Consider the following 24,925-nt stretch of genomic DNA (forward strand, 5'->3'; position numbering starts at 1 on the left):
AAATGACCATTACAGTTATTTTGAGAATCAAATAAAATAATATATGTGGAAAACCTCTCAACTGTGAAGTGCTTCTATTAATTGTTGTTCAACTTTTAAACAATAACATATGGTTTCTAACCTTCTCAAAATCCATTTTTTACCTTACAGCAAACTTTAAACATGCCTGACATTAAACAGGTCAGAAATTGAGTTCTGTCCTCTCACCTGCAATTCATGGACACTATATATAAAAGAAAACAGTTGTGTGTGAGTGTTTCCCCTACTTCTAATCTTCCAATCCCTTGCTTAAGGAAACTAAACCATAGAACATAGCAGCTTTGTTCTCTGTGTCAGCAGAGCATTACAAAGCCCTGAAAGAATGTTAAAGCAGTTTCAAAATCCTATTTTTACGTGCAGTATTGTCAAGAAATAAGCTTTCCCTGAGAGATTTTGAGAAAAACAGTACTTGAAAGTCAGCAGCTGAAGTAGCAAAATGAATTATCTCGTGATAAATTTTAGTACTCAAACCAGTACTATTAACCGCCAAATAAAATATTCTTTCTCCAGGTTGAAATTATCCAATGATGAAATCAAACGGGCAATTCTTACAATGGATGAACAAGAAGATCTGCCGAAGGACATGTTGGAACAGGTGAGCTGCCAGACATGTCTCAGAGTGTAAGTGACAACTGACTTCAACGGGGAGTGGGATATTGAGAAAACCCGGTTGTTGCTAGATAATTTCCTCATCTCTGAAGTGAGGAGGTTGAATCAAGCTTCCAAGCAGCTCTGTTGGGAGACTTTACGACTGTATTCTCTCACTGTTCCCCAAAATGTTGAGTAAAAAGGCAGTTAATGAGTTTGTCAAATGCTTGAGACCCATAATGCTAGGTTTTGTCCTTTAAGCTACAATTAAGTAATTATGCCTTAATAAATCACATACATCTAGTGTTAGGAGAAAACCTCTATTTCTCAGGAATATTGAGAATCTCACTAGCACTGTGAGATCACACATGGCACTACATAAACTGATTGAGTACTAAATTCTCCATACAATTTGTGTCTTCGTCTTGGTTTACCATTCCCACAACCACAAAAGCCACCATTAAACCCCCAGCACTATCATCTGATTCTAAATACATGTATATGTCATAAGGTGGGTTGTAAATTTCTTGGGGCTAAGTAGCGTCTCTGTATGTTGCACGGCCCCAATTTGTGTCATAAATGGCAGCAGGTATGGGATTTACGGCAGTCGATACTCATTTTTGTCCATGGCATTTGAATGTAGTTTTCCTTGGCCACGGCCAAGCAGCCAGTCTACTCTCGACGCAGTATTTCTATAGCATTTCTGTCCAGGCACTCTAACCACGTCATGTGTTGCTCAGCAGCTTTGTTCACCTGTCCCCCAGATGACAATGTTGTTGAATTAGCACATGTTCCAGGGATTATCACCTATCTCTGCTCCCTGCCCCTTGGTCTGGCCTAAATTTTTCTGTGCCTTGTGATGTTAGTCTCAGAATATTCTAGACAATTCCCTCTTTCTGTCTCATCATCCTCAGGATGGGATCATTTTGAGTGATTTTGGTTCAGAGGTCCACGTTTGTTAGAGCCAGGTCCACTTAAGGCCAACATGGGCATTAGCAACCACGATTCCAGGCTGCACCTGAGGTCTTATCTGTAGGTATGCTCAGCTCCCAGGGCAGAGGAGAAGGGTATTTTGTGCTAACGCTGATCCTGCATGTCGAGGCTGCTCTGGGTGGAGTGCCTGTCTGTCTGCGTGTGCATTTTTTATGGTTCTCACTGATATCCTCGAGGGTCTCAGACATAAAATAGGAGTGATGTGTGCAGCATCACCCCCTAAATGGATCTGTCCCTCCCTGCAACCTCTACTGCTGGAATTGTTCCAGATAAAAATCCCTCACACTTAGCAGTGGAAAAACTTTCCATACTGTCCTTTAAAGGTTTGATTTAATTATCAAAATAGTTAATGGCTGTTCTCAAGTCTCTTAGGCTGCTCCAAGTACGACTGGTTTAGAAGTATTGCCTAAATCTGAAATTCATTTTGTAGAGCGTTCTCTAGCTCCTCCACTCATCTTCCTCCCGCACTGTGTACCAGTCAACACAGTCTCTGCCCTGGGAGAGTAGAGCCGCTCCCTCGGCCCCTTCCTCGCTCCCAGGTAACCCTGCATTCAAGTCACCTGCATCCGATGTTGCTAACCCAGAGTGGAGAACTATGTGCAAAGCTGCTTTGGTCCTTCTGCCTTAAGCCCCTAACAACAAGGTTGTATGTTTAAAATTCCACAAGATCTGTTTACTGTGAAATTGTGTCCAGCAAAATTCCTCCTTGAGGGAAAGGATTTCAAAATCTTGCCAAAAGGGCTTGCAGTGCAAATAGAATGTACTTCAAATAAATACAAGAAAGAAAACCAGTCTACTGAAGCAGAATCTGGCCAAGTAGGATATTTTTTGACCTGGCCTTTCCTGATAATTCTGCGTGTGTCTTGCTCTCTGATCACATCCCACACTCTTTCTTTTCCTCCTTATTTTACCATTCGTTCTCTGCTTCCTTTTCCTCCATACAACACTATTCCCAGACTAGTGTTGATGCCAGCACCCCCTTGCTCCTATTTATGGTCTGCATTTGGGCCACAGTCATTCCTTCCTCTCCTGCTGCTTATAGCTGCTGGGCTCAGATCTCAGATGAGATCTAGAATACATATCTTCCTCCTATTCCCAGGTGTTTGCCTAATTCTCCATTCCTCTCTTAAAACTGTCCACACACAGTCCATCACACAATTGTCCTGAGGGTGGACTGAGACTTTAACATGTGCTCTTGTAAGTAACAAAAGAGATGCAGTGACTGTGTTACCCTGAACAGGGGCTGGTGGACTCAGCACAGCTAGCCAATGTTCATGGAAGCCTGTACGCACTCCCCTCCTCTTCATGCTTGTCCAGTCTGTCTTCCTTACCTCCCTAGAGCTGTTCTCACCACGGGCATTCCCAGTTTCCTTGTTGCCAAAGCCAGGGAGCACCTTGTGGTCCTCATCTTTCCTGGCTTCCTGGTGGTGTGTGGCCACTTGCTCCATGATGAAACTCTTTCTCCCTGGGCCCTGGGGTGCCATGTAGGACTCTCTGACTGTACCTCGGTGGCTTCCTTTGAAGGCTTCTCCTGTTCTTGTCCTTGTCCCTTGAATACTGGTTCTTCCCAGCTCTGCTCTTTTTCTCTTAGTGGTTCCTCTGCTTAGTTCACTCACATCCATGCCTTTGGTGACATACCTGTTACAACCAACACCAATGCTTCATCTTCTAAACAGATCTCCTTAGGCTTTCAGACTCATTTGTCCAACTGCCTGCTAGAAATCACTGCTTGGCTCTCTTGAGAGTATTTGAAACATTAAAGTCACCTTTTTCTCCAAACCCCACCTATAACCTTTTCCTCTTGGGCTCCCTGTTACATTCGTGTACATTGTTGGCTAAGCCAGAATCACGAGAGCCTCATCTTTGTCTCTTCCTTCCTCAAAGACCAAAGTCCATGCATCAAGTCAGGCCTGTTCCATTTAAACCTCCTTGATAGCTCTAGAATCAGTCCACTGTCCCTACCCAATCCAGGCCACCCTCATCTCTCACCTGAGTCATTGCATCAACCATGTAGTCATGACCCCTAACATTTTTAATCTCTTCTTTCTCCATTTTTGTAAGGCACAGTGATTTTTTTTTAATGCAAACACCTTCCCCTGCATAACATTGTTCACGTACATCCGAGTGCTCCCAAAATAAAGACTGAACTTCTTATAATTCCACTGCTACCCCCTGCCCTTGCCTACCCCTCCCACTGCCATTCCCACCACTCTTTCACCCGCATAAATGCTGGGGTGCCCATTCCAGACCCCCCGGCATGTGATATGCCCACTGCCTAGAACATATATCCAGCCTCACACCACTTTCCTGTAATTCCTCACACCTCCTTCCCTATAATTCTGTTTCTTTTCTCTGTTGGTGGCACCCAGAGTAATTAATTGCCTTTTCTGAGGTCCCTTGGTAAAATCCAACAAACATTTGAAACCTAATAAATGGACTACTCAATTCCAGGGGTATCTAGAAAATGGTATGCATGCACAGGCCTGTGCATACACATATACATGTGTGTATCTAGAAATCAGACACATACAAAAATACTTTTTCAACTTTAAATATTGTTGCTATTTTATCTCATATCTATGCTCATTTTTCCCTCCAAAATAAAATAAGGAATCAAAAACATCAAATCCCACTGTGTTCCTCTCATCCAACTCTACGCAGAGCAAAAAAGTAGATGGAATTAGATAAGACAGAAAAATAAGAAAATTGAATGGAAAATACAGATGGAATTATCGATTCCAGTGTGATGTAACAGAAAAAAGCATACAGCTGGAAGTCAAGAGACCTAGGTTCTATTTCTAATGATTACACAAATTTTTGTTGTGATCTTGGGTGAGTTGCTTGATCTCCCAGGACCCTAGTTGTAAGATCTTCTAATGAGAGATTGAATCACTGAGGTCCTTCTGATCATCTATGCAAGGGGTCGTGGTAGAGAGCTTCCACAAGTCTGATTGGAGAGGCCATAGAGAACAGAAAGGTGCCAGGAGTGAAGCTTATGCCAATTTAACTACTTTCAAGTAAAAATGGAAAGATTTAATAATTTCTATTGTATCTTGACCTGTGAACAGAACTTATAAACAAAAGTTAAAATTTCATCTTGGGACAAAGGAACTAGAAGGGTGAAAAATTACTGCAGCTATTTAAGTTATAAACCTCAGTTTTAATATTTGTGTGTACTTTTTAGCTTTTGAAATTTGTTCCTGAAAAAAGTGACATTGACCTGTTGGAAGAACATAAACACGAACTGGATCGGATGGCCAAGGCTGATAGATTCCTTTTTGAGATGAGCCGGTAGGTTTGAAGATGTTTCAAATGTAAAGATGCCCTTACCTTTCCAAGTGTCGTGACTTACAATTTTCTATTCATGTTACATTGTCTGGGCCAGTTAACCTGGCTTAACTTGATCTTCTCGAATCTGAGTTGGGTAGAATTTGATTGTTTTTCTTTAAGTGAGTTCTTGCCTGTGAGTGAGCCAGGGTCAGGGTGTCTTCACAACCATTTCTATTTCTGGGCCTTTTAGGCTGATGTGCTTTGGCCTAATCAAGTCAGACCTTTTCCTAGTTCTGGTCAGTGCCATTTTTCTCTCCACTTTGATTTCTTGGGATACTATCTCATGCTTCCTAGTAGCTCAGCATCTCAAGGTGGTTGTAAAATGGAAGGAAAAAAAATAAGGTCAGACTTTGGCAATGTCAGCACAAGCCCACACAACAGAAAAGCCAAGGTCTGGACGGCAAACCATGACATGTGCAGACATCAGTAATCAATCGAGACACTCTTCCCACGCAGCCTTGGCAGGCTGGCTGGACCCTCCTCCAGAAAGCCCCAAGGCAGCCACTGCTTCATAATTGGGTTTGGCATGTGAGCGAGTCTGTCTGCCAGCCCAGGCCTCTCAGATTGACTCCGAGTTAGAGAGGGACCAGTGGTCCCGGAACTCTCAGTCTGGCTCAGGGCACAGCTCTTGCCTGAGGGAGCAGAGAGGTTCTAACCCAAGGAAAAGGGAGGTTTGGGGGCAGGAGTGAGGAGAGGACGGTATGGGGAGAGGATGCTAGAGACAAGTTTTTACTTCAGAAGGTAAAAGTGGCAAGTGAAGAAACTTGGGAGAAGTGTAGGAAACTGTCATTCATTTGCAGTAGGATGGGGCATCTTTCCATTTTCACTCCGTTTTCTCTCTTCTGTGTCCAAAAGAGCTTCTGGGACTCTGAGGGAGGGGGGGAGGCCTTTAGCCAGCAGCAGCCAGCTCCCACTTTCTGTGAGCAGTTGCCTCATTTGATTGGAGCCAAGGACTGTACTGCAGTGGCCCAGATGCCCACTGTAGGACAGACCGAAATGGGCTCTCCAGGCAAAGTTGGCCACGTGCCCTGTGTGCCCATTGGTGAGCAGAACTGTTGTGTGCATGTGTGCTGGGGAGGCACTCCAAGGGACCTGCGCCTCCGTGGCTAGTAAGTGAACGTAGGCATATTAAGTGAATGTTAATTAGTCCATGCTTGCTCCTACAGAATTAATCATTATCAGCAAAGATTGCAATCGCTGTACTTCAAAAAGAAGTTTGCGGAGCGCGTGGCGGAAGTGAAACCTAAAGTGGAAGGTAAAGTCAAGCTGCTTAGATTGGAAATGATTTTTGTCAGTAGTACCCATTTACAAGTGCAATCCAAGTGCATACAGTAAACAGGATCGCTTTGGAGATCTGCTTGAAATCTTTTGAAATTCTGATGGATGATTAAGGTCAGCGCTTGGTGCACTGGCCTGGCCTGGGCTCTGGGCTCACAGCACGCTTCCTGGTTTCCTCTGCAGGGCTGGGCTTTTGGTGAGAAATTAATTTGTCTGCTGCTAGCATCAAACCTGTAATTAGCTTTCTTACAACAGGGCCTTAGTAGATTTTTTTCAAGGGAAGAGTTGAAGCTGTTAAGTTTTTAAATGTTTGCGATGGAGAGCAGAGCCACAGGACACAGGCTGGATTCGGGAGTGTGCTTGAGTGCCAATCCCTGCTGTGACTCCTGCAAACTATAGTGTAACAAATCTGACCAGTTTCCTATCAGTGGAATTGATCAGTAATCCTGTTGATCTGACTCACACCAGGCAAGTAAGTGTCTACAAAGAAAGTTTGGAAATGGAGTCACTATTTTATGTACTTCTCAATGTTTGAGGTTGGCAAGTTAGCCAAGGATTCTCCTGAGAAAGGGCAGGACTTTGTGCCTGTCTGTGGGTATCGGTAACAACTTTATCTGCTTCCCCATCCTCTTGCTTCTGGTTTAAGCGTTTTGAAAGTGCTCCCTGGAAGTCTAATAATCCAGTCTTACATCTTCAATGTCTGTTATTAGGTATGTGGATTTAGGATGGGTATCACTGAAAAGTCTTGGTTGTAATACTTGTGTTTTTATGTTTGGTTTTGAAGCAATTCGTTCTGGCTCAGAAGAGGTGTTTAGGAGTGCCGCCCTCAAGCAGTTGCTAGAGGTGGTTTTGGCATTTGGAAACTATATGAATAAAGGCCAAAGAGGGAATGCATATGGATTCAAGATCTCCAGCCTAAATAAGATAGCTGACACAAAATCCAGTATTGACAAGTAAGTATGGTGGGGGTCCAGGCACTTAGGTCAGGGCTCAGATTTGTCCCCTTCTGGTCCATGACACTGCAGTCTTCAGTCTGAACTTCTTTCTCACTTCTCTCTTCCCTTCTCTTGACTCTTCTCTAACCTCTCCCAAGTTCCTGTCGGACCAATTGTCCTTCATCCATCTTTGGTCCACAGGGACATCATCTATTCCAAGGGTTTTGTTTTTTAGTCCTGCCTTTAAAAAAAAAAAAAACAATTTTTTTTTGATAAACCTTTTATTATAATGTACTCAAAAGAAGTCACTAATCATAAATGTAAGGCTTGATGAATTTCCACAAATTGAACACACCTGAATGAATTAAAAGCACCCAGATCAAGAAACAAAACATAACCAGTGCCCTGGAAGTCTCCTCACAACCCCTCCCAGCCACTCCTCCTCTACAGAAAACTGTGTCCCAGAGAAAAGAAAAAAACTGACAGTCAATGCTGGACTGTGAAACTTATTGGGTTTTTAGGTTGTGTTTTCCTTTATACATTGGAGCCAACAGCTATAGCAAAAAATACTATGATGTATAAATAAATGCATTTTGGCTCTTAGTATTCAGCTGCTCATCCCTCGACTCATTAAAATGCTTCCTAGAAAGTGTACAACACTGCATTTTAGGTGAACAGATTCTCATTAGAGACACTGAGATGTGAAAACGCTCTTGTTTCATTAACAGGTAGGGTCATTAGGCATATTAACTCTGGTGTCCCTGAGATCTTTGTTTCTGTGAGGTTCTCACTGACTTCAAAGGGACTTGCACAATTGTTTCTGATGTAGGCTTCTCTGTACCCAGATTCCTTTTAGAAATGTGGGCTGTTCACCCTAGTTATTCCTAACTAATGAGGCTTTTTACCCGATATTTTCTATAGGGTTCATGAAGCATAGTATTCTGGCAACCCTGAATTCATCCTAGAAGAAATAAGCCATGTGTTAATTTGTTATTTTTGCGTCATGTAGATACAGATTAATGAAGAGCAGCTGTTGTGTTATAGCTCTGCCACCTTATTTTTAATGTAAGCACTTGATCCTTTTCAGAGCACTTTCACATTTGATTGTCACAACAGCCTGTGAAGTACACAAGCCAAATGCTGTTATCACCTGTTGTCAGATAAACTGAGGCAGGGTCAAGTGGCTCATTTAGCTTGCCTAAGGTTGTAACAAGCAAGCTATTTGGCCTTATAGGTATTCGATGCCTGTTCTGTTGGTCTGTACACAGCTCTACTCTTAACCAACAGATGGATCTTCTTTGGAGGTTGTAGTAGGGAGCTAGGGCACTAGCAGATCTTATTTACATATGAAAGCAGCCACTAAAAGGAAGGTGTTTTGCACACACGTACACACACAAACACACATGAAAGTGAATCACCAGTCCTCTGGCACTTACTACGTGATTATCTGCTTATTTATTGAGGTTACTATAGAATTCATATAACGTACAAGCCTTTTCAGAAGAATGAATTAAAAGTATTTCTGATCTTTCTTTTTCCTGTTTTTTTCTGCCTTTAGTATTATATTTGATCCTCAAATGTAACACCCATGTCTTACAAACCAAGCAGAGTTCCTTGCCAGTGAGCAGTCAGTCACTCAGTGTTGTTCGACTGCATCTAAACCAGACAGTATAACAGGTGGGGCAGTCAGCGTGAAGGGTGCATTCACTCAACGTCGAAGGCTCAGTTACTGTAGCAACCAGGGAATAATCGGATGTGTGGCTGTTTAGTTGTTGTTCATTCTTCAAGAATTTGTGTTTACTCAAATGAGGTATCATTTGGATAGCAAACAAATGGGGAAGATCTGATCTGGCTTTGAGCCTTTCTAATTCATTCTTCTGAAAAGGCTTGTACATTATATAAATTCTGTAGTAACCTCAAAGGCATATATGATTAAGTAAATTAATTGAAATGTCTCTAAATAACAAAGCATTTCTCTAAAATAATGGAAAAAAATAGCATTGCTCTTTCTTGTGATGGTAGCTAGCATTTAGTTCCGTCCCCTGTCATCTTAGGTGAGAGGGACATGGGCAGACAGGTAGGTTCTGTGAATAGTGAAACTGAAATGGAAGGCTGCAGCTGAACATCTGAAAAATAAGTCACTAGAATTATTAGCCACTGTTTTGTACTGATGGGCCATTGTTTTCTAATTATTGAGAGCAAGAAAAATAAAGGGAAATTTTTTAAAAATGGGAGTCAGGTAACTCAGGAATAGGATTGCGCTGTGTCTGTGAAACCACAAAGGTAACTAGAAATGGTTTTCACTGTCATGGAAATGAAAATTGTTTGAGAACTCTGATTTATTTTCGTTAGAGGTGGGTGGGAGTATTGTGGTTTGGCATTTTGCATTAGCATACTGCCTAAATCATGAAAATGTTTTTTAAAGAAATGCATTTTTATCTTCCTGATTATGATAACTTAAGCAGATTTGTAGTTCTTGATCCTGGCTGCATGTTAGAGTCACCAGGGAGTTTTTAAAAAATACCCACGCCTGGCTCCACCTCATTCCAATTAAATGAATCTCTGGGGTTGGCCCAGGCATCTGGAGTCCAGGTGACTGTAATGTGCAGTGCAGTCGGTGACAGTGGGACCAGACTGACACAGCTTTGCCTAGTAGATACTGTTATCAGACGCCCGCCTTTTCAGTCCAGGTCAGGCAGAGTTCAGCCCTGTCACCACCGCAGAGAGAGCTGGCACAGCCAACTGCTATAACTGCTCAGGCTTATGCAGTTAGGAGCTAAAGTGTTGCTAAATTAGGAAGTGGATTCACAGCTGCAAAGATATCACATGATGACAGTTATGGCCCACTTCCAGGTTCTGCCCTGATATAGGGGGCTTTCTAACTTTCTGACCACCCTTTGGACAAAACCTTAAATAAAAATTATCAATAACTCTCATCAGTGAGTTTGCTACTCTATACTTTTAGACTTGAAAATAGGTGCCCTCTTTAGTGGATTAAACATCCCTCACTCCTCACCCCACCCCGTCCGACTTGTTACGAACCTGCAGGGCACACCCCATTTGGGATGGACCCACTGCAAAGGTAAACTTGAGCTTGTCCCCATTGGCAATGGTGCAGATTCACATCAATCACCCATCACATTACCCGGATTTTGAAGGATGGATGCTCATTGTGGGCCAGAAATGTGATTCTTACCCCCATTTTCTTCCTTTTGACATCCGTGTATGTAAATCTGATGCAGGCTCTCCTGTTATCCCCTTCTCTTGAGAATCCCTGCCTTAAGGAACCTCCCAATTTCAAAGTTAATGCAGGAATATAGCATCATTGTGGGTTCTACCACTTGAGCTATAAATCCTGTGTAGATATTGACCATGTTTAATACTTTTCTCTTCTTTGGTTGTAGGAACATTACCCTTTTGCACTATCTCATAACTATTGTGGAAAATAAATACCCCAATGTTCTCAATCTAAATGAAGAATTGCGGGATATTCCTCAAGCCGCAAAAGTAAAGTAAGTACTTATAGTGATTTGTTTTAGCTTTTTAAATCATGTGGCCCGTGCACTTAACCATTGAGACAGTTAGTTAGCATTGCATGAAGTGGGTCCTTCTGTTTGTTTTCCCCTGAACATCAGATGAAGTAAAGTTTAAATCATATCCAAAATCTCTCAAATGTGTTACAAGGTTTTGAATATACATTTGTTCTAACTCTTTTGGAGTACTGCTGCATGCAATTTTTAACTTTAATAAAACCTAATTTTCTGAGTTACTGAGAGTATAGGAAAGGAATGTGGGTTTCACAAGTACTTTTAAAAGGCAGTTCTTTTAAATATAGGTCAGAGGGCCTTTATTTAAATAAAGATACATGGTTAAGCAAATAGAAGACCTAAATGTAAGGGCGTTGCTAATAATTTTCACATATGCACACACTCCCAGAAACCAAGGCAACCCTTTAATGGGAAGCAGTCTTTATGCAAATAGAAAAACTAAAAATAAAATGGAAAGTTGCCAAACTTTTCCCACAAACTTCACACCACGTTTCAGAAACTAGGAGCAGGCAGTTTTCCCTACAATTCTTCCCTTCCTCTTTTGGCTCTCTCTTTTTTTAAAAACTTAAACTGCATCTTTTTACAGTCAATTTGAAAAGTATAATGAGCAGGCTAATTTTTTCCTTCTGTTTGTGGAATTTGGTAGAAGTATACTATGTAAGGCATGAAATTAAAATATTAAAATAAATGAAGTATTGGAGAGTTTCCTTGTATGTTGTGAATTATCTGTGAGAATTAAGTTTCAATCTCTGATGTTTAGCCATGAAATAGAAAGCATTTTATATGGGAGATGCCCAGGAATCTTTCCCTGTTTAAAAAAAAAAAAATGAAAATGAAAAACTATTTAATACACTTTAAGAAAAATCATTGTTGATTGAAACTTAAGCTGTTACCTTATAATATTCATATTACCATAGCCTTAGTGAAAAGCAGTATGATAATTTTGAAGAACACAATGTGAACATGATTGTGGATAAACCAGTTTCTTTTACTTTTTCAAAGGGAGCCAAGTATGGCAAGAAATTTGTTTCCACATAAAGTAATTTGCTGAAGTGAGATTTTTGTGAGATTAAAGTGTAAAATCTTTTTATACAAATGGGAGATGTTTCTATTCTGCTATTTTTAACCTATACCTGCTGGCTATGGAAAACAAGGAATATAATTTCATACCTAAATTCCATAAGTTTAAAACACTGTTGTCTTTCTGTGAGATCTGAACCTGGAAGGGAATCTTGAACATTTAAAATAAACTAATATGGAGTTCCAAGCATGAAATATTTAAGCTCACATTATATTTAATCCATGTAAGTCACACGTTGATTACTAAAATGTTCCTATTTACAACAGCATGACCGAGCTGGACAAAGAAATAAGTACCTTGAGAAGTGGCTTGAAAGCAGTAGAGACAGTGAGTATTTGTTTCTTGTTCTAATTCCCAGTCCCTTCACAATCTCTAGGACTGGTGATTCCCAGTGGATGAGTTGCTGGTTGCCTTGGCATGTATTATGCCAAGGATGGACACTTATTGATTTAGAAAAAACAATCACTGCCACTAAGAAGAAAAGGCATGCTAGGCTGCGTTTAGCCTGGTGACTTGAATGGAGGCCCCAAGTGTCACATGTGGGTCACTGCTGCATGAGCTTGAAACAGGACCCCAGTGCCACCCATTCACTTGTGAGGCAGGACTCTCTAAAATGAGTAGATTGGGCTAGATTGATCTTCAAGGACCCGCCCAGCTTCCATGTTTTATTAATACCTGATGTTCACTTGCAGTAGAGCAATAGCACTTCTGTGTCATCTTTGAGTCAGTCCTTTGGGGCGTATTTACTAAGCAGACGTCTGTGCCTTGCCTTCCAGGTGTTGCAATAGTCAGAGCAGCAGTTCCTTCAGTCTGGCCACATCCAGATAAGCACCGTGGTTACAAGGGGGCCTGGAGGAAGAGGAGTAGATTGAGGGTAGTCTGGAGGTTTATGGAACAATTGGCATGTACTGGAGGAAGCTTCTCTTCTGGAAAAGAACTTTGAGCTATGGTTTAGGATTGTGGGGAGAGTGGTAAACTTAGGTGCCCAGGAGGCAGGTGTCCCAGGCACTCAAGACAACCTGGGCCCAGGCCTCAGAGGAAAGGAAAGCGGGTCAGGCTGCCAGAGGCAGGGAGGAGTCAGTGGGATGGAACGGGACTGTGTTAGCACAGTGCTGTGGGGGTGCCGAACAGGTGCTGCTGCTGGCAAGAGGGGGGTCGGGGATGGGAACCATCCGGCAGAGCGGCAGCCTCACTCAGGACAGCGGACCTGGCTTGGGTCTGCGCTTGGTGAAGGAGACTGATTCGCAGGCAGCTTGGAGAGCTGCCTCTCATAGGTATCTTTCTCATCATTTATCAGTAATGCCGTGAGGACGCTCCCTTCTTTTCTTTTTTTAATCACAAAACTATGCCATAGAAAGTGGTTGAATTCATTAAAGACACACTTCTAATAAAAATTAAAGTCACAATGTCTAATTTTTTCTAATTGTTTTTAATAAATTAAGGAGCATGTGAGGGTTTTTTTATTTTGTTTTGTTTGAGGGAAGAGGGGACAGTTTAAAAAAAAAAGAGAGAGGTGAACAAATTAAGTGAACACTTTTTTTCCCAGCCCCAGTGGGCCTGTGGCCATTATGATGGCCTAAAGCTTGATAATAGATGCTCTGACCCCTGCGTCTGAGCCAGTCGAGAGCAAGGCCTGGGACCGGGGGTGGGAGGTTCCAAGGGAGTTTTGTGTTTGTTTATTAAAAGGATAGTTTTGCTGAACTCGCTCCATCCCTTGGGTCATATACACTCCTCACACCCTTCATAGGAAAGGGGCTGCAGAAGCCTTCCCGCCCCTGACAGCTAAATGTCAAGAGGTAGCATTGTAAGAAACAGTAGGAGGCAGAGCTTAGCCTGTTCAAATATTCAGGTGTCCTAATTGTGCCTGGCATAAATTGATTCTATTGTATGAGGTATCAGAGCTGGAATTCTTATGAAATTATACATTAATGAAACATTTTAAAATGCCTTTCTCATCCCCACACCAAACGCATACATGTACTCACTTTCCAGGCCCAAGTACTAGAATCATGGCAATTTCTTCCCGTCAGAGCCAGCTTCATAATTTATAATATGAGAATCTTGACTTCAGTTATTTCATTTGAGTCTCCTGATATGTGGATAGTGCCCTCCTTGTAAAAGTGAAGAAACAGGTCCAGAACAACTTGCCATGGATAAGCAGCAAACCAGCGGAAGAGCTGAGTCAGAACTCGTGACCTGTGACCCCTACACCCCTGCTTGTTAATATCTCTGCCAAAGCAGGTGCAGAAGAAAATAAGGGCAATCCAGTTTGAGTCAATTGGTACACAGCGTGGTTGTTACTGACACTCTGGAGTCAGGGACCTGAGTTCAAATTCTGACCCTGTCACTGATGAGCTACTTTGGGCAAAGAATTTAATTCCTCTAAACCTTAATTTGTATGTCAGTACAATGGAGGTAATGATGCCTCACAGAGGTACTGTGGGAATTAAATAAGAATGTGCATCTGGCAATGGTTAAAATTAATTATTGAAATTCTATTTGAACCATCTGTGTGTTCATCACCGTGGTGATGGAGAATATGGATAAATAACAAGAGACTAATTCTCCTACCTGCCTGTTCACAAAAACCGAATGGTATGGATAAGATGAACGATGGTAGATGATTACAGTGCCAAAAGCTACAGGTGAAATTCTACTGACCCAGATCCCATGATTTAGGAAGTAAATAGACTTGGCAGAGAGGGAAAGAAGGAAAAATCAAGGCACCAGAATTCTGAGCATAGAATATCGACAATCAAAGTTTCTTGTTTTCACTCACAGACCTTTTGAATCCAGTTTGCTCCCATTATTTAACTTCTGTTAATTTTATCCAAATGCAAATCTGCTTCCTTTCTAAAGCCAGAATGAGAAATCACATTGATAAAGTACAGATGGTTGGTTAAATTGCTGTGTGCAAATATGCGTGTGCACATGGGCATGGCTTTCAGCATGGTGAGAGGAAGGGCTGGGGGGGGGCTGGAGTATCACAAAACATTTAGGACAAGTTTTGATATGTCTGCCATTCTGATTTATTACATTTGAGGCATATGGAATATGAGACAAGGTGTGTCTGTATTTGAAGCCTATGTTGACGTTATTCATTTCCTGTGTTTAAGGAGCTGGAATATCAGAAGTCTCAGCCCCCACAGCCTGGAGATAAGTTTGTGTCCGTTGTCAGCCAGTTCATCACAGTAGCCAGCTTCAGCTTCTCTGATGTTGAAGACCTTCTAGCAGAAGCCAAAGACCTGGTAAATTTCCCCCTTGCACACTGAGTGTTGTTTGACAGGGCTGGGCTTTAATTTGGTACTTTCAGATATTAATTACACTGTACAGGAAGCAGCAGGAATGAGATCCAAACATCATGGCACAGGAAATGAAGTAGTAGATCGTTGTTTTGTATATCATAGGTATATTTTCATTTCCCAGACTGTGATGAGTTGAAATACATTTTTGTCTAACCGCCCTGTGTTGCCTTTAGACCTTTAAGGCTCTGAATAGTATAAAAGCAGAATATAGTTCAGGATTGAAGTACTTATCTCTGGGAACCAGAAAAGAGTAGATGATGAAAACTAGGGCAGAATGAAGTGTACCTGAGCAGGACAGGGGTACTACCTATTTAAATCTCCAGCAGAACTTGTTAAAGGAGCTGCATTTTAATTCACAGTCTCATTGTAAGAAGTATATTTTTTTGTAAGACATTTCATTCTATAATTTTTGCTATTTTCAAAATTTTGTTTTCCCAAAGAGGGAAATTTTGTTGACCAATAACCAAGATCTTTAACTCCTCACCCCCACCTGCCTTCTCTTTATCTCAGGTTGTTTCCTCTTCCCAAATGCACACACATTCGTGTACCATGCATGCACACATTCATTTTCTCTCCCTGTCTCATTGTTTTTGGGTGATATTAAGCCCCTCCCCTACCCCATTATTTCTTCCACACAGCCTGTCTCTCATGTGCCACAGCACTCTTGTTTTTACTTGCATCTTGAATAAATGGCTATCATTTTTCTGTGGTCACCTATTCAATTATAGGTATGGATGATTGTTTATGTAACCGTACACATATACCTAACTGTGCAGAAGTAGACTGTATTGACCTACCTCAGATAATCTCAGCATTAAACTTCCTCTCCAAGCTTATCAAATAAAGGAGAAGACAATATGTATATATGACTGCTATTAGGGGTCCAAACTCTGATATCCCACGATGGAAATCAGTCAACGGATGTCAGAAACCATGGTTCAAACCTCCACTGTGAAAGCCGCCAGCCACGTTTTATGTGTGCCTCACCACTTTGGAGTATGTGCTTTGTAAAGGACGAGGTCCCCCCCGCCCTGGTATCTCCACTGAGCAATACAGTACCTACTTTATCAAGGGGCCCAAACGTTTTTATAAGAAGCAACTGGATAGTTGGTTTTTTATTTAGACACACACACAAAACCAAAACCGACTTCCTTTTTATCTTTCTTTCGGTCTTTTTTTTTTTGTGTGTGTGTGTGGGAACTTTAATCTGGGCCCAGTTTTCTTTAGATTTTCTAAGACTAAAATATACATGACTTCATCATCACTAGAATTCCTAGATAAAAAGATCATTCAGGATGGCTGGAAGTACACAAACTTGAATGTTTTAGAAGCTCAGTTATAGAATGTCTATTGCTGTTTTGTTCATACCAGAACTTTTAGAAATTAGCTTACAAAACCCTGGAAAAAGCTAGAGCACTATATGTGGTGCGTGAAGAATGTTATATTTTTCCCCAAAGAGCTCTGTTTTCTGATAGAATATTTCCAAATAAGTAAAACATTAAGAACAACTCGGTGAAGAGAGAAAAGGTAAACAGAACATTTTTATTATAAATGTAAAGATATGAAATAATAATTATAAAATGTCATATAAATATAAATGTCAAAGTGTATTTTATTTAAAATAAATATTTAAAACATTTTCCTTAAGGTATCATAGATAGTGTTACTGAAATACCAGAAGAACTTAACAATATAATAAAGGCAAGTGAAGCAAGAAAAATAAAATCAACTAGAAACTATTGGTTTGGGGGGACTGCATAAATACATCATGGTCTAAACACAAACAAAATTTAAAATATAGAAAATTTTAACTAGTTGATTGAGTATAGCAAAAGAATTCATTTGACTTTGTAGCTAGGAAGCCTATCCCTGTAGCTTAGGAGTAGCAGCATTATATCCTTACAAAAGAAGTATAACTTTAACAAACAATTTGGCTGGCATTGAAGATCATTTGAGTAGTTATAATAATGCTAAGACTGTTGTAAGCATACTGTCACAAGTTAAGAAGATAACTCCTGGAAGAATTAAAAACAGAAACAGTTAAAAGTAAAAAGAGACAGAATATACTATTGTTATTGTATACATTTATTTTTATTTAATTTTTTAAAACACTCCCTTAATATTTTGTATTTTGGCTGTTTAAAATGATTGGCATTGAAAAAAATGTTCTAAAACAAAGGTTTGGAATAAAATTATATTCTCAGTCATACATTTTGAGTTACATTAATGATTCCCTAACCAGTTACAGTTTTCTAATTGAGGCCCAGGAAGTAGCCTAACAATACCAGCATTAGCTATGATAAGGAAAAGCAGCTAAGAAGCACTGGCTCCCATTTGCTTTCGATATTAACCATATGGCACCAATAAATGATATTAAAACTGCTTCAAAGAAAAGTTAAAAGTACAAGTTTCCCTACCCCTGCTGAGTTTGCTATTAGTTTTATGTTTTGGGTGCTCTGTCTTATAATATTTTGCTTTCTTGTTTTCACTACTGTTTAGTTAATAAAAAGTCATAGGAAGTCATCATAGATGTTAAGTGTAAATGAGGCAGAAAGGAATAAATGGTTTCAAAAGTTGAGGAGTATTACAATTTTTACTTTAGAAATGATTAGTAGACATGTTCAGCAGCTGAAGATAAATATAGGCTCACTAAAATCCATCAAGTTATATTTGACTCAGCTACTTGGGAGGGTGAGAGGCAGGAGGATCGCTTGAGCCCAGCATTCCACGGCTGCAGTGCACCATGATCGCACCTGCAAACAGCCAGTGCACTCCAGCCCCGGAAACATAGTGAGACCCATCTCTTAAAGAGAGAAAAAAAAAAAGATGACTCAATTTGAGCTTTATTCTTCTAAAGAGATTTATATTTAATCATGGAATTCTCTTGGAATACTGAACTTCTTAAAACCTTTGTTTTTTCCAGTTTACTAAAGCAGTGAAGCATTTTGGGGAAGAGGCTGGCAAAATACAGCCGGATGAGTTCTTTGGCATTTTTGATCAGTTTCTTCAAGCTGTGTCAGAAGCCAAACAAGAGAATGAAAACATGAGAAGGAAGAAGGAGGAAGAAGAGCGTCGAGCTCGCATGGAAGCTCAGGCAAGAGGATGACTAATTGGCTAGTTCCTCCTCCAGGAAGTTCTACGGCTGCAACCCAGCCAAGGGGTTTTAGATACACTCTGATGTGCTGGCAAGGAGGGAGGCATCAGTGTTCTCTCTAGAATGCTGCTGGGCCTTTAAAGTAGTAGCAAGTTCCTCTTGGCCAATTTGACAGTATATATCCAAAGCCTTTAAAAATATATCCACACCCTTTAATCTGGAATTCCATTTCTTAAAAATTATTTTAAAGAAAGAATCATAAATTTGCACAAAGAGGGCAGCAATCTTTCTAATAGCCCCAAGCTGGACACAACCTAAATGTTTACCAATAGGGCATTAGTTCTAAATGATGTAACAGCTACATAATGGAATATGTATGTAGTCCTTAAAAGACATGCCTTCAAAGAATATTTAATGATATAAGAAAGCTTACAAAATGATTTCTACATGAAATCTTTGTTTAATTTTTTTTATTTTTTTTTAATAAGCATAAATATGTATAGAAAATAATAGTGGTGGGATAAACTCCCAAAATTTCACAATGGTTATCTCTTGGTAGTAGAATTAAAGATGATTTCTTGCCCCATTCCGTTTATCTGAATTATCCAAATTTTCTATAATATGTATGTATTATTTGGCTTTTAGTAACAGTAGCTCTTGTGCAGCAGGTTCCAGCATTCACAGTAGACACAAGCTAAGCCTTTGATGTAAGGAAAGTGGCCTGATGACCATTTGCTTTAGTCTCTCGGTAGCATAAAGAAACCAATATTTGAGGTCTGTTTAATAATGATAACATTTTCCATTATAAAACCAGATTACCTCAGTTGCTCTCATTTTAACTAGAATATCATGAGGTTTACCTAGAACCTAGATGATGAGGGTCTAACCACAAACAGTGCTAATTTTTTTGTCACTGTTCGTCACTTCCATGATGGAGACCTCATGTCCCAGTCATCCCTTTGTTGTGGCACCCAGGGAGTCAGCCACTGCAGACGAGCAGAGCTTGGTGAGACCAGAGCATCACCATTTCACAGAGTTTCTCTCCACTGAAAACAGAATGGAGTATGTTGCCGCTTCTCTAAAAGTTTCCTTTATATTTGCAGCTCAAAGAACAACGTGAAAGGGAACGTAAAATGAGAAAAGCAAAAGAGAACAGTGAAGAAAGCGGAGAGTTCGATGACCTCGTTTCAGCGTTACGCTCAGGAGAAGTCTTTGACAAAGACCTTTCCAAATTGAAACGGAATCGCAAACGCATTACCAACCAGATGACGGACAGCAGCCGAGAGAGACCAGTCACGAAACTTAATTTCTAATTTTCCATAAATACTTTTCTAGAAAGCTCATTAGTAGCCCTTTGAAGTGACTAGAACTTTTCATTACACTGCCTTGCAATCCAAACGGTGGCAATTTCTTCCCTCATCTGTGAGTGAATGTGTGTATGTAAATGTATGCGTGTGTATATATATGTATTAAAAAATGTACATAGAAGTCTGAGTGTTGTCTGGAGACCTATATGTATAGCTAAAAAATTTTGTTAACGTATGTGCTCAGAAACCCTTCGTGTATGCATTCACATTGAGTGTGGCTCATTTTCTCTCCCTGAACACCGTGAATGTTCAGAAGCACAATACTATCTCCTGAAAGAGATGACAGAGACATTCCCTAGAGTATAAAAAAAAAAAGAAAAGGCTTGCAGAATATTTTATGGTTTCCAAGCTTGGTATACTCTGAAATTATTTTCATTGGTGGAACTGGAGTTGGAAAAATGTAGATTTAAAATGGTTTTTGATAGTTGACAATGTGATGCTGGTGCGTCGCATCAGTAATCGATAGAACCAGCTTAGAATTTCTGACGTTGGTGTGGGGATACAGTCTGTAAATGTTTATTAAGAACATCTTGCACACAATGTGAATTATGTAGAATGTCAATCAGAATTTTTCTGTATATTTAAAACTTGGACATTGATTTTTTTCCCCCTAATTTCATCGAGTTCTCTGCCAAGTACTCTTGATGACTTCTTTAAATTGCTTTTAGAAAGAACACTATTTTCATGCAATCCACGCTCTTGTTAAAGAAAAAGATTACCAGAATGTGCTTCTTGTTCTAACAATATAGATATATAAACCTTAAAAATAAAATATCCCACCCAAGACTTAAAGGTAGAATTCTCTGAAGGGATAAAGATTCTTCAAAAACATTTTTTTAATGGGGTGCCTTTTTGTTGTTGTTGTATTTTCTATTTTCTGTTTTGTAGGACAAGCTGCATCTTCTGTAAATATAGGTCTGGACTAAACAACACTTAGAGAATGCACAAAATGTCAACAACGTCAGCAGATATGCCCAGATCTATTTATCTCTAAGTATATTTGAAGTGGTTTGTTGTTTATATGTTGTCATTTTAAATTGTGTGTCAGTAAAGCTACCTGTAAAATTTCAGTCCAAAAAATAAAGCTCTCAGGGAGAAATAAATAAAAACAATGAACATTAGAAAATAAAATATAGATGCTTACCATAACCTACCAACTCTTAATATCCTTAAATTATATGATATATAAAGAGGACTGTTACTTTTTTTGTTTTGTTTTGTTTTGTTTTGCTTTGCTTTATTTATTTGTAGTTGGGGGGCGGTCTAATGTTTTCTCTTTTTCTTTCCATCGATCCTGTTGTGGTTGGGTTTCCTGTGGAGAGAGTAGTTTGTCCTATTGCACTAGATTATTTACTCACTAAATTGAGTTTTTCAATTAACAAATATTTATTAAGCACCTACTGTGTACCAGGCATAGTAGGGCTACAATGGTAAGCAAGACAGAGTCCCTGCCCCCACGGAGCTTATGCTGTAATGGGGATATTAAGGGATGAATAGAATACCAATGTGCGCACTGTACAGGAATCATGCTATTTAAAAATAATTTGTATAAACTATAATGCTTAGTGCAGATGGCAAGGTATCTGTGCTAAGTAAAAGCTGTGAAATAGTGCTCTAAGAGTTGTCAAGAGCTGTGGTTTTACATTTTGTTTCTCATTGCAAACGTAGTGACTTTCTACACATTATATGGACATAAACGACTCCTAGCAAATAAAACAGTCATAAATACAAAGCAGAGGTCGCGCTCCCCCAACTCCTGGTTAACCGAGGTCTGCACGTCCACCATGTTAAAGGTGCAGATGGAGACTTGGCTCAAAAAGGCTTAGAGATGAGGAGTGGGATATAATGATGGTTTTGTCTATTCCTTAACTAAAGTGCCTCTATGTATATTCTTTTCTACTTCAAGCAGGAGAAATTTGGTCTGGCTCAATTTTGAAACTGTATTTTGAAAATGGCTTTGTCTTACGGTTTAAGGAATAGACGTGGAGGAAGAGTCACATAAAGGAGCAAGTTTGTGTAGCATGTCCCTCTTGCCCTTCTTAAATCATCCTCTTTTTGATATGGCCATCCTGGTAGGCCTCCTTTGCCATGTCCATGTTTGGTTCCTTTCCCTGAAAACTGTGTGCAGATAATTCCATGTGCCATTGTTGAGAAGAAAAAAACAAACAAAAAAACAAAAAAAAAAAACTACTTTTAGATTGGTGCTGGTGTAAGTAGCCACTTTTCTCTCTTGGGTGTGTATTTTAAAGTTTTTTGTTTGTTTTTTTAAATTAATGCCAAAAAGAAAAAGCATTATAATTTGTAAACTTAATTATATGTCTTGTATCTTATTAGTTTAGTAGTTGGAACCACTTAGTCTTTAGGTGCAAGACTGTTGTTAGATAGTACTGAGAAAAAAGATGTTGTATGTGTTATGAGACTGTACATTTTTTTTAAAATAGCAATATGCAATAAAGAGATGAATTCATTGGGTGTACATGTATTCTTTTTGTGAACATCATCAAGCTTCTTGGAACTTTCCACCATTGAATTTAAATATTACAGATTGTTCACTAAATCAGAAATATATACATATTTTTAAATTTGTATATGCTGGACCTAGAAGGGTACCATATGCCACCTCTTTCTATACTTGGTTGATGTATTATACAGTTTCGTGTTACATATGGTAGAGCTACTAGTGAAATTATTCAACTAGAGTCTACAAAAGAATCTCTAGTCTCCAGAATCAAAACCCTTTTCATTTTGAAGCATTTCCTTTTTAAAAATTAACTTTTGTTACAGGTCAACATGGGAAGTGCCACCCATACAGATTAAGAAATGTATTTTGTAAATATCCTCTGAAAGTTGAAGGCTTTCCCTTTGTCCTACGTCTCTGGCTGCCTAGCTACCCTCAACCCAGTTTAAGGTCAGGCTGAAAACAAACCGTCCCAGTGGTTGATAGACTCCCTAAGGGCTCCAACGCTAATTCTTCTGGTCTTGGGAATGGACTCATGATCTTATAACTACCGACCATCTTGTTTTTCATCCTGTCAGTGGATAACTGTATCCAAAGGCTACAACGTTCTCTGAAGCTGACGTTCGGATACAGAGACTCTTCTATGTGTTAGGCAAATGTTATATTCCATCCTACAAAATAAATGAGCCATTGCCTATATTACATTTGAGTGTGGAGCTATGTACAGAACCCCCAGACCTTCAGTTACCCTTGGTGTATTGATAGAGGAGGGGGGAACATGAAACTTTCAGATCATCACACTTTAGTGTCTTCAGTTTTCCCCCAAAAACTCATCACTGGAGGAAATGTGCTTTTCACCACAGGGGGGCGGGGGGAGGGGAGCTCTAAGCTATGTGATCTATCCAGAACTTTGCCCCTTTTCTGTAACTTAATATGGGTTTCTGTGAGACAAAGGGACAATCTTTATAAAACTGTAGTTTAGACACAACGACAGGGATACATTCTGAGAAATGCCATCATTAGATAATTCATCATAGAGTGTACTTACACAGACCTAGATGGTATAGCCTGGTGCTCGTAGGCTTCAAACTCGTACAGCATGTTACTGTACTGAATACAGTAGGCAGTTGTAACACAATGGTAAGTATTTATGTATCCAAACATAGAGAAAAGATGAAGTAAAAATGCCATATAAAAGATAAAAACCGGCCGGGCGCGGTGGCTCACGCCTGTAATCCTAGCACTCTGGGAGGCCGAGGTGGGCGGATCGTTTGAGCTCAGGAGTTCGAGACCAGCCTGAGCAAGAGTGAGACCCCATCTCTACTAAAAATAGAAAGAAGTTATATGGACAGTTAAAAATATATATAGAAAAAATTAGCCGGGCATGGTGGTGCATGCCTGTAGTCCCAGCTACTCGGGAGGCTGAGACAGGAGGATCGCTTGAGCTCAGGAGTTTGAGGTTGCTGTGAGCTAGGCTAACGCCACGGCACTCACTCTAGCCTGGGCAACAGAGTGAGACTCTGTCTCAAAAAAAAAAAAAAAAAAAAAAAAAGATAAAAACTGCTACACCTGTATAGGGCACTTAACCATGAATGGAGCTTGCAGGACAGGAAGTTGCTCTGGGTGAGTCAGTGAGTGAGTGCTGAGTGAATGTGAAGGCCTAGCACATTACTGTCTCTACTGTAGACTTTATAAACACTGTACACTTAGGCTACACTAAATTTATTTAAAAATGTAATCTAAGCTTACTGTGTCCCCCACATCCACACCTCGTCCCACTGGAAGGTCTTCAGGGGCAGTAACACGTATGGAGCTGTATCTCCTATGATAACAATGCTTTCTTCTGGAATACCTCCTGAAGGACCTACCTGAGGCTGTTTCACAGTTAATTTTTTTTTTTTTAAGAGACAGAGTCTTGCTCTGTCACCCAGGCTGGAGTGCAGTTGTGCAATCATAGCATACTGCAGCCTTGAATCCTGGGCTGAAGCGATCCTCCCACCTCAGCCTCCTGAAGAGCTGGTATTGCAGGGCCATGCTACCATGCCCAGCTAAGTTTTTTATTTTTTTGTAGAGATGGGGTCTCACTATGTTGCCCAGAATGGTCTCAAACTCCTGGCCTCACATGATCTTCCCTTCTTGGCCTCTCAAATTTCTGGGATTACAGGTGTTAGCCACCACATCCAACCAACTTTGTTTTAATAAGTAAAAGAAGTATACTCTGAAATAATAAAATGTATAGTATTATAAATACATAAGCCACCAACATAGTCATTATCAAGTATTATGTACTGTACATAAGTGTATGTGCTATATTTTTATATGACTGGCAGCGCAGTAGGTTTTTTTATGCCAGCATCATCACAAACACGTGAGTAATGCATTGCACTACGACCTTAGGACACCTAGAACACAAGCGATAGGGAATTTTTCAGTTCCATTATAATTGTATGGGACCACCATGGTATATGTGGTTCGTGGTTCAACAAAACATCATTATGTGGTACATGACTGTTCAAAAGGCTGAGGTCTGGAAGGGAGAACTTTCTGTGAGCCTTTTTTTTTTTTTTTTTTTTCTTTAAATAATATCAGCTGTTTCCTATCAAGTGGAAAACCTAAATTAAGAACTCCCAAGGCTTAACAGCTACTTGATATCATTTAGTTCCATAAACACTAGCTTTGAGAACTATTGGACTGTGTGTGGAGAGATTTAGAGTCGGGGTATACAGCTTCTTGCACGGGGCCATTTATAAACCATCACTATATTGAGTTATGTGTTCATTTTCTATGTGTGGTCTTTATGTTGTTTGAAGTCTCTATGTCCCTATTGCCCCTATTAATGTGAACTCTACTCAAGTCTAAAAACCTATTGAGTCCATAATTAAGAGATGACTTAATATCTATGAATTCTT

The 24,925-nt window shown here is 40.0% G+C and overlaps 1 protein-coding gene across 2 annotated transcripts in view; it reads left to right on the top strand.

Moving 5' to 3' along the window:
* DAAM1 (dishevelled associated activator of morphogenesis 1) overlaps positions 1-22,036 on the top strand; it is a 163,797-nt gene extending 141,761 nt beyond the window's left edge. The window contains exons 17-25 of one of the 2 annotated variants that reach the window (XM_069487326.1): positions 550-634; positions 4,805-4,911; positions 6,117-6,205; positions 7,013-7,181; positions 10,568-10,675; positions 12,059-12,119; positions 14,909-15,040; positions 18,021-18,191; positions 19,295-22,034. In XM_069487326.1, the coding sequence (XP_069343427.1) occupies positions 550-634; positions 4,805-4,911; positions 6,117-6,205; positions 7,013-7,181; positions 10,568-10,675; positions 12,059-12,119; positions 14,909-15,040; positions 18,021-18,191; positions 19,295-19,504 (1,132 nt within the window). In that variant the 3' untranslated portion in view covers positions 19,505-22,034. Of the gene's footprint in view, positions 1-549; positions 635-4,804; positions 4,912-6,116; positions 6,206-7,012; positions 7,182-10,567; positions 10,676-12,058; positions 12,120-14,908; positions 15,041-18,020; positions 18,192-19,294 lie in introns of both variants that reach the window. The other variant, XM_069487316.1, reaches the window with a different exon arrangement.
* The last annotated feature ends 2,889 nt before the right edge of the window (positions 22,037-24,925 follow it).

This window comes from Eulemur rufifrons, chromosome 2, assembly GCF_041146395.1.
Source record: "Eulemur rufifrons isolate Redbay chromosome 2, OSU_ERuf_1, whole genome shotgun sequence".
Taxonomy (NCBI): Eukaryota; Metazoa; Chordata; class Mammalia; order Primates; family Lemuridae; genus Eulemur; species Eulemur rufifrons.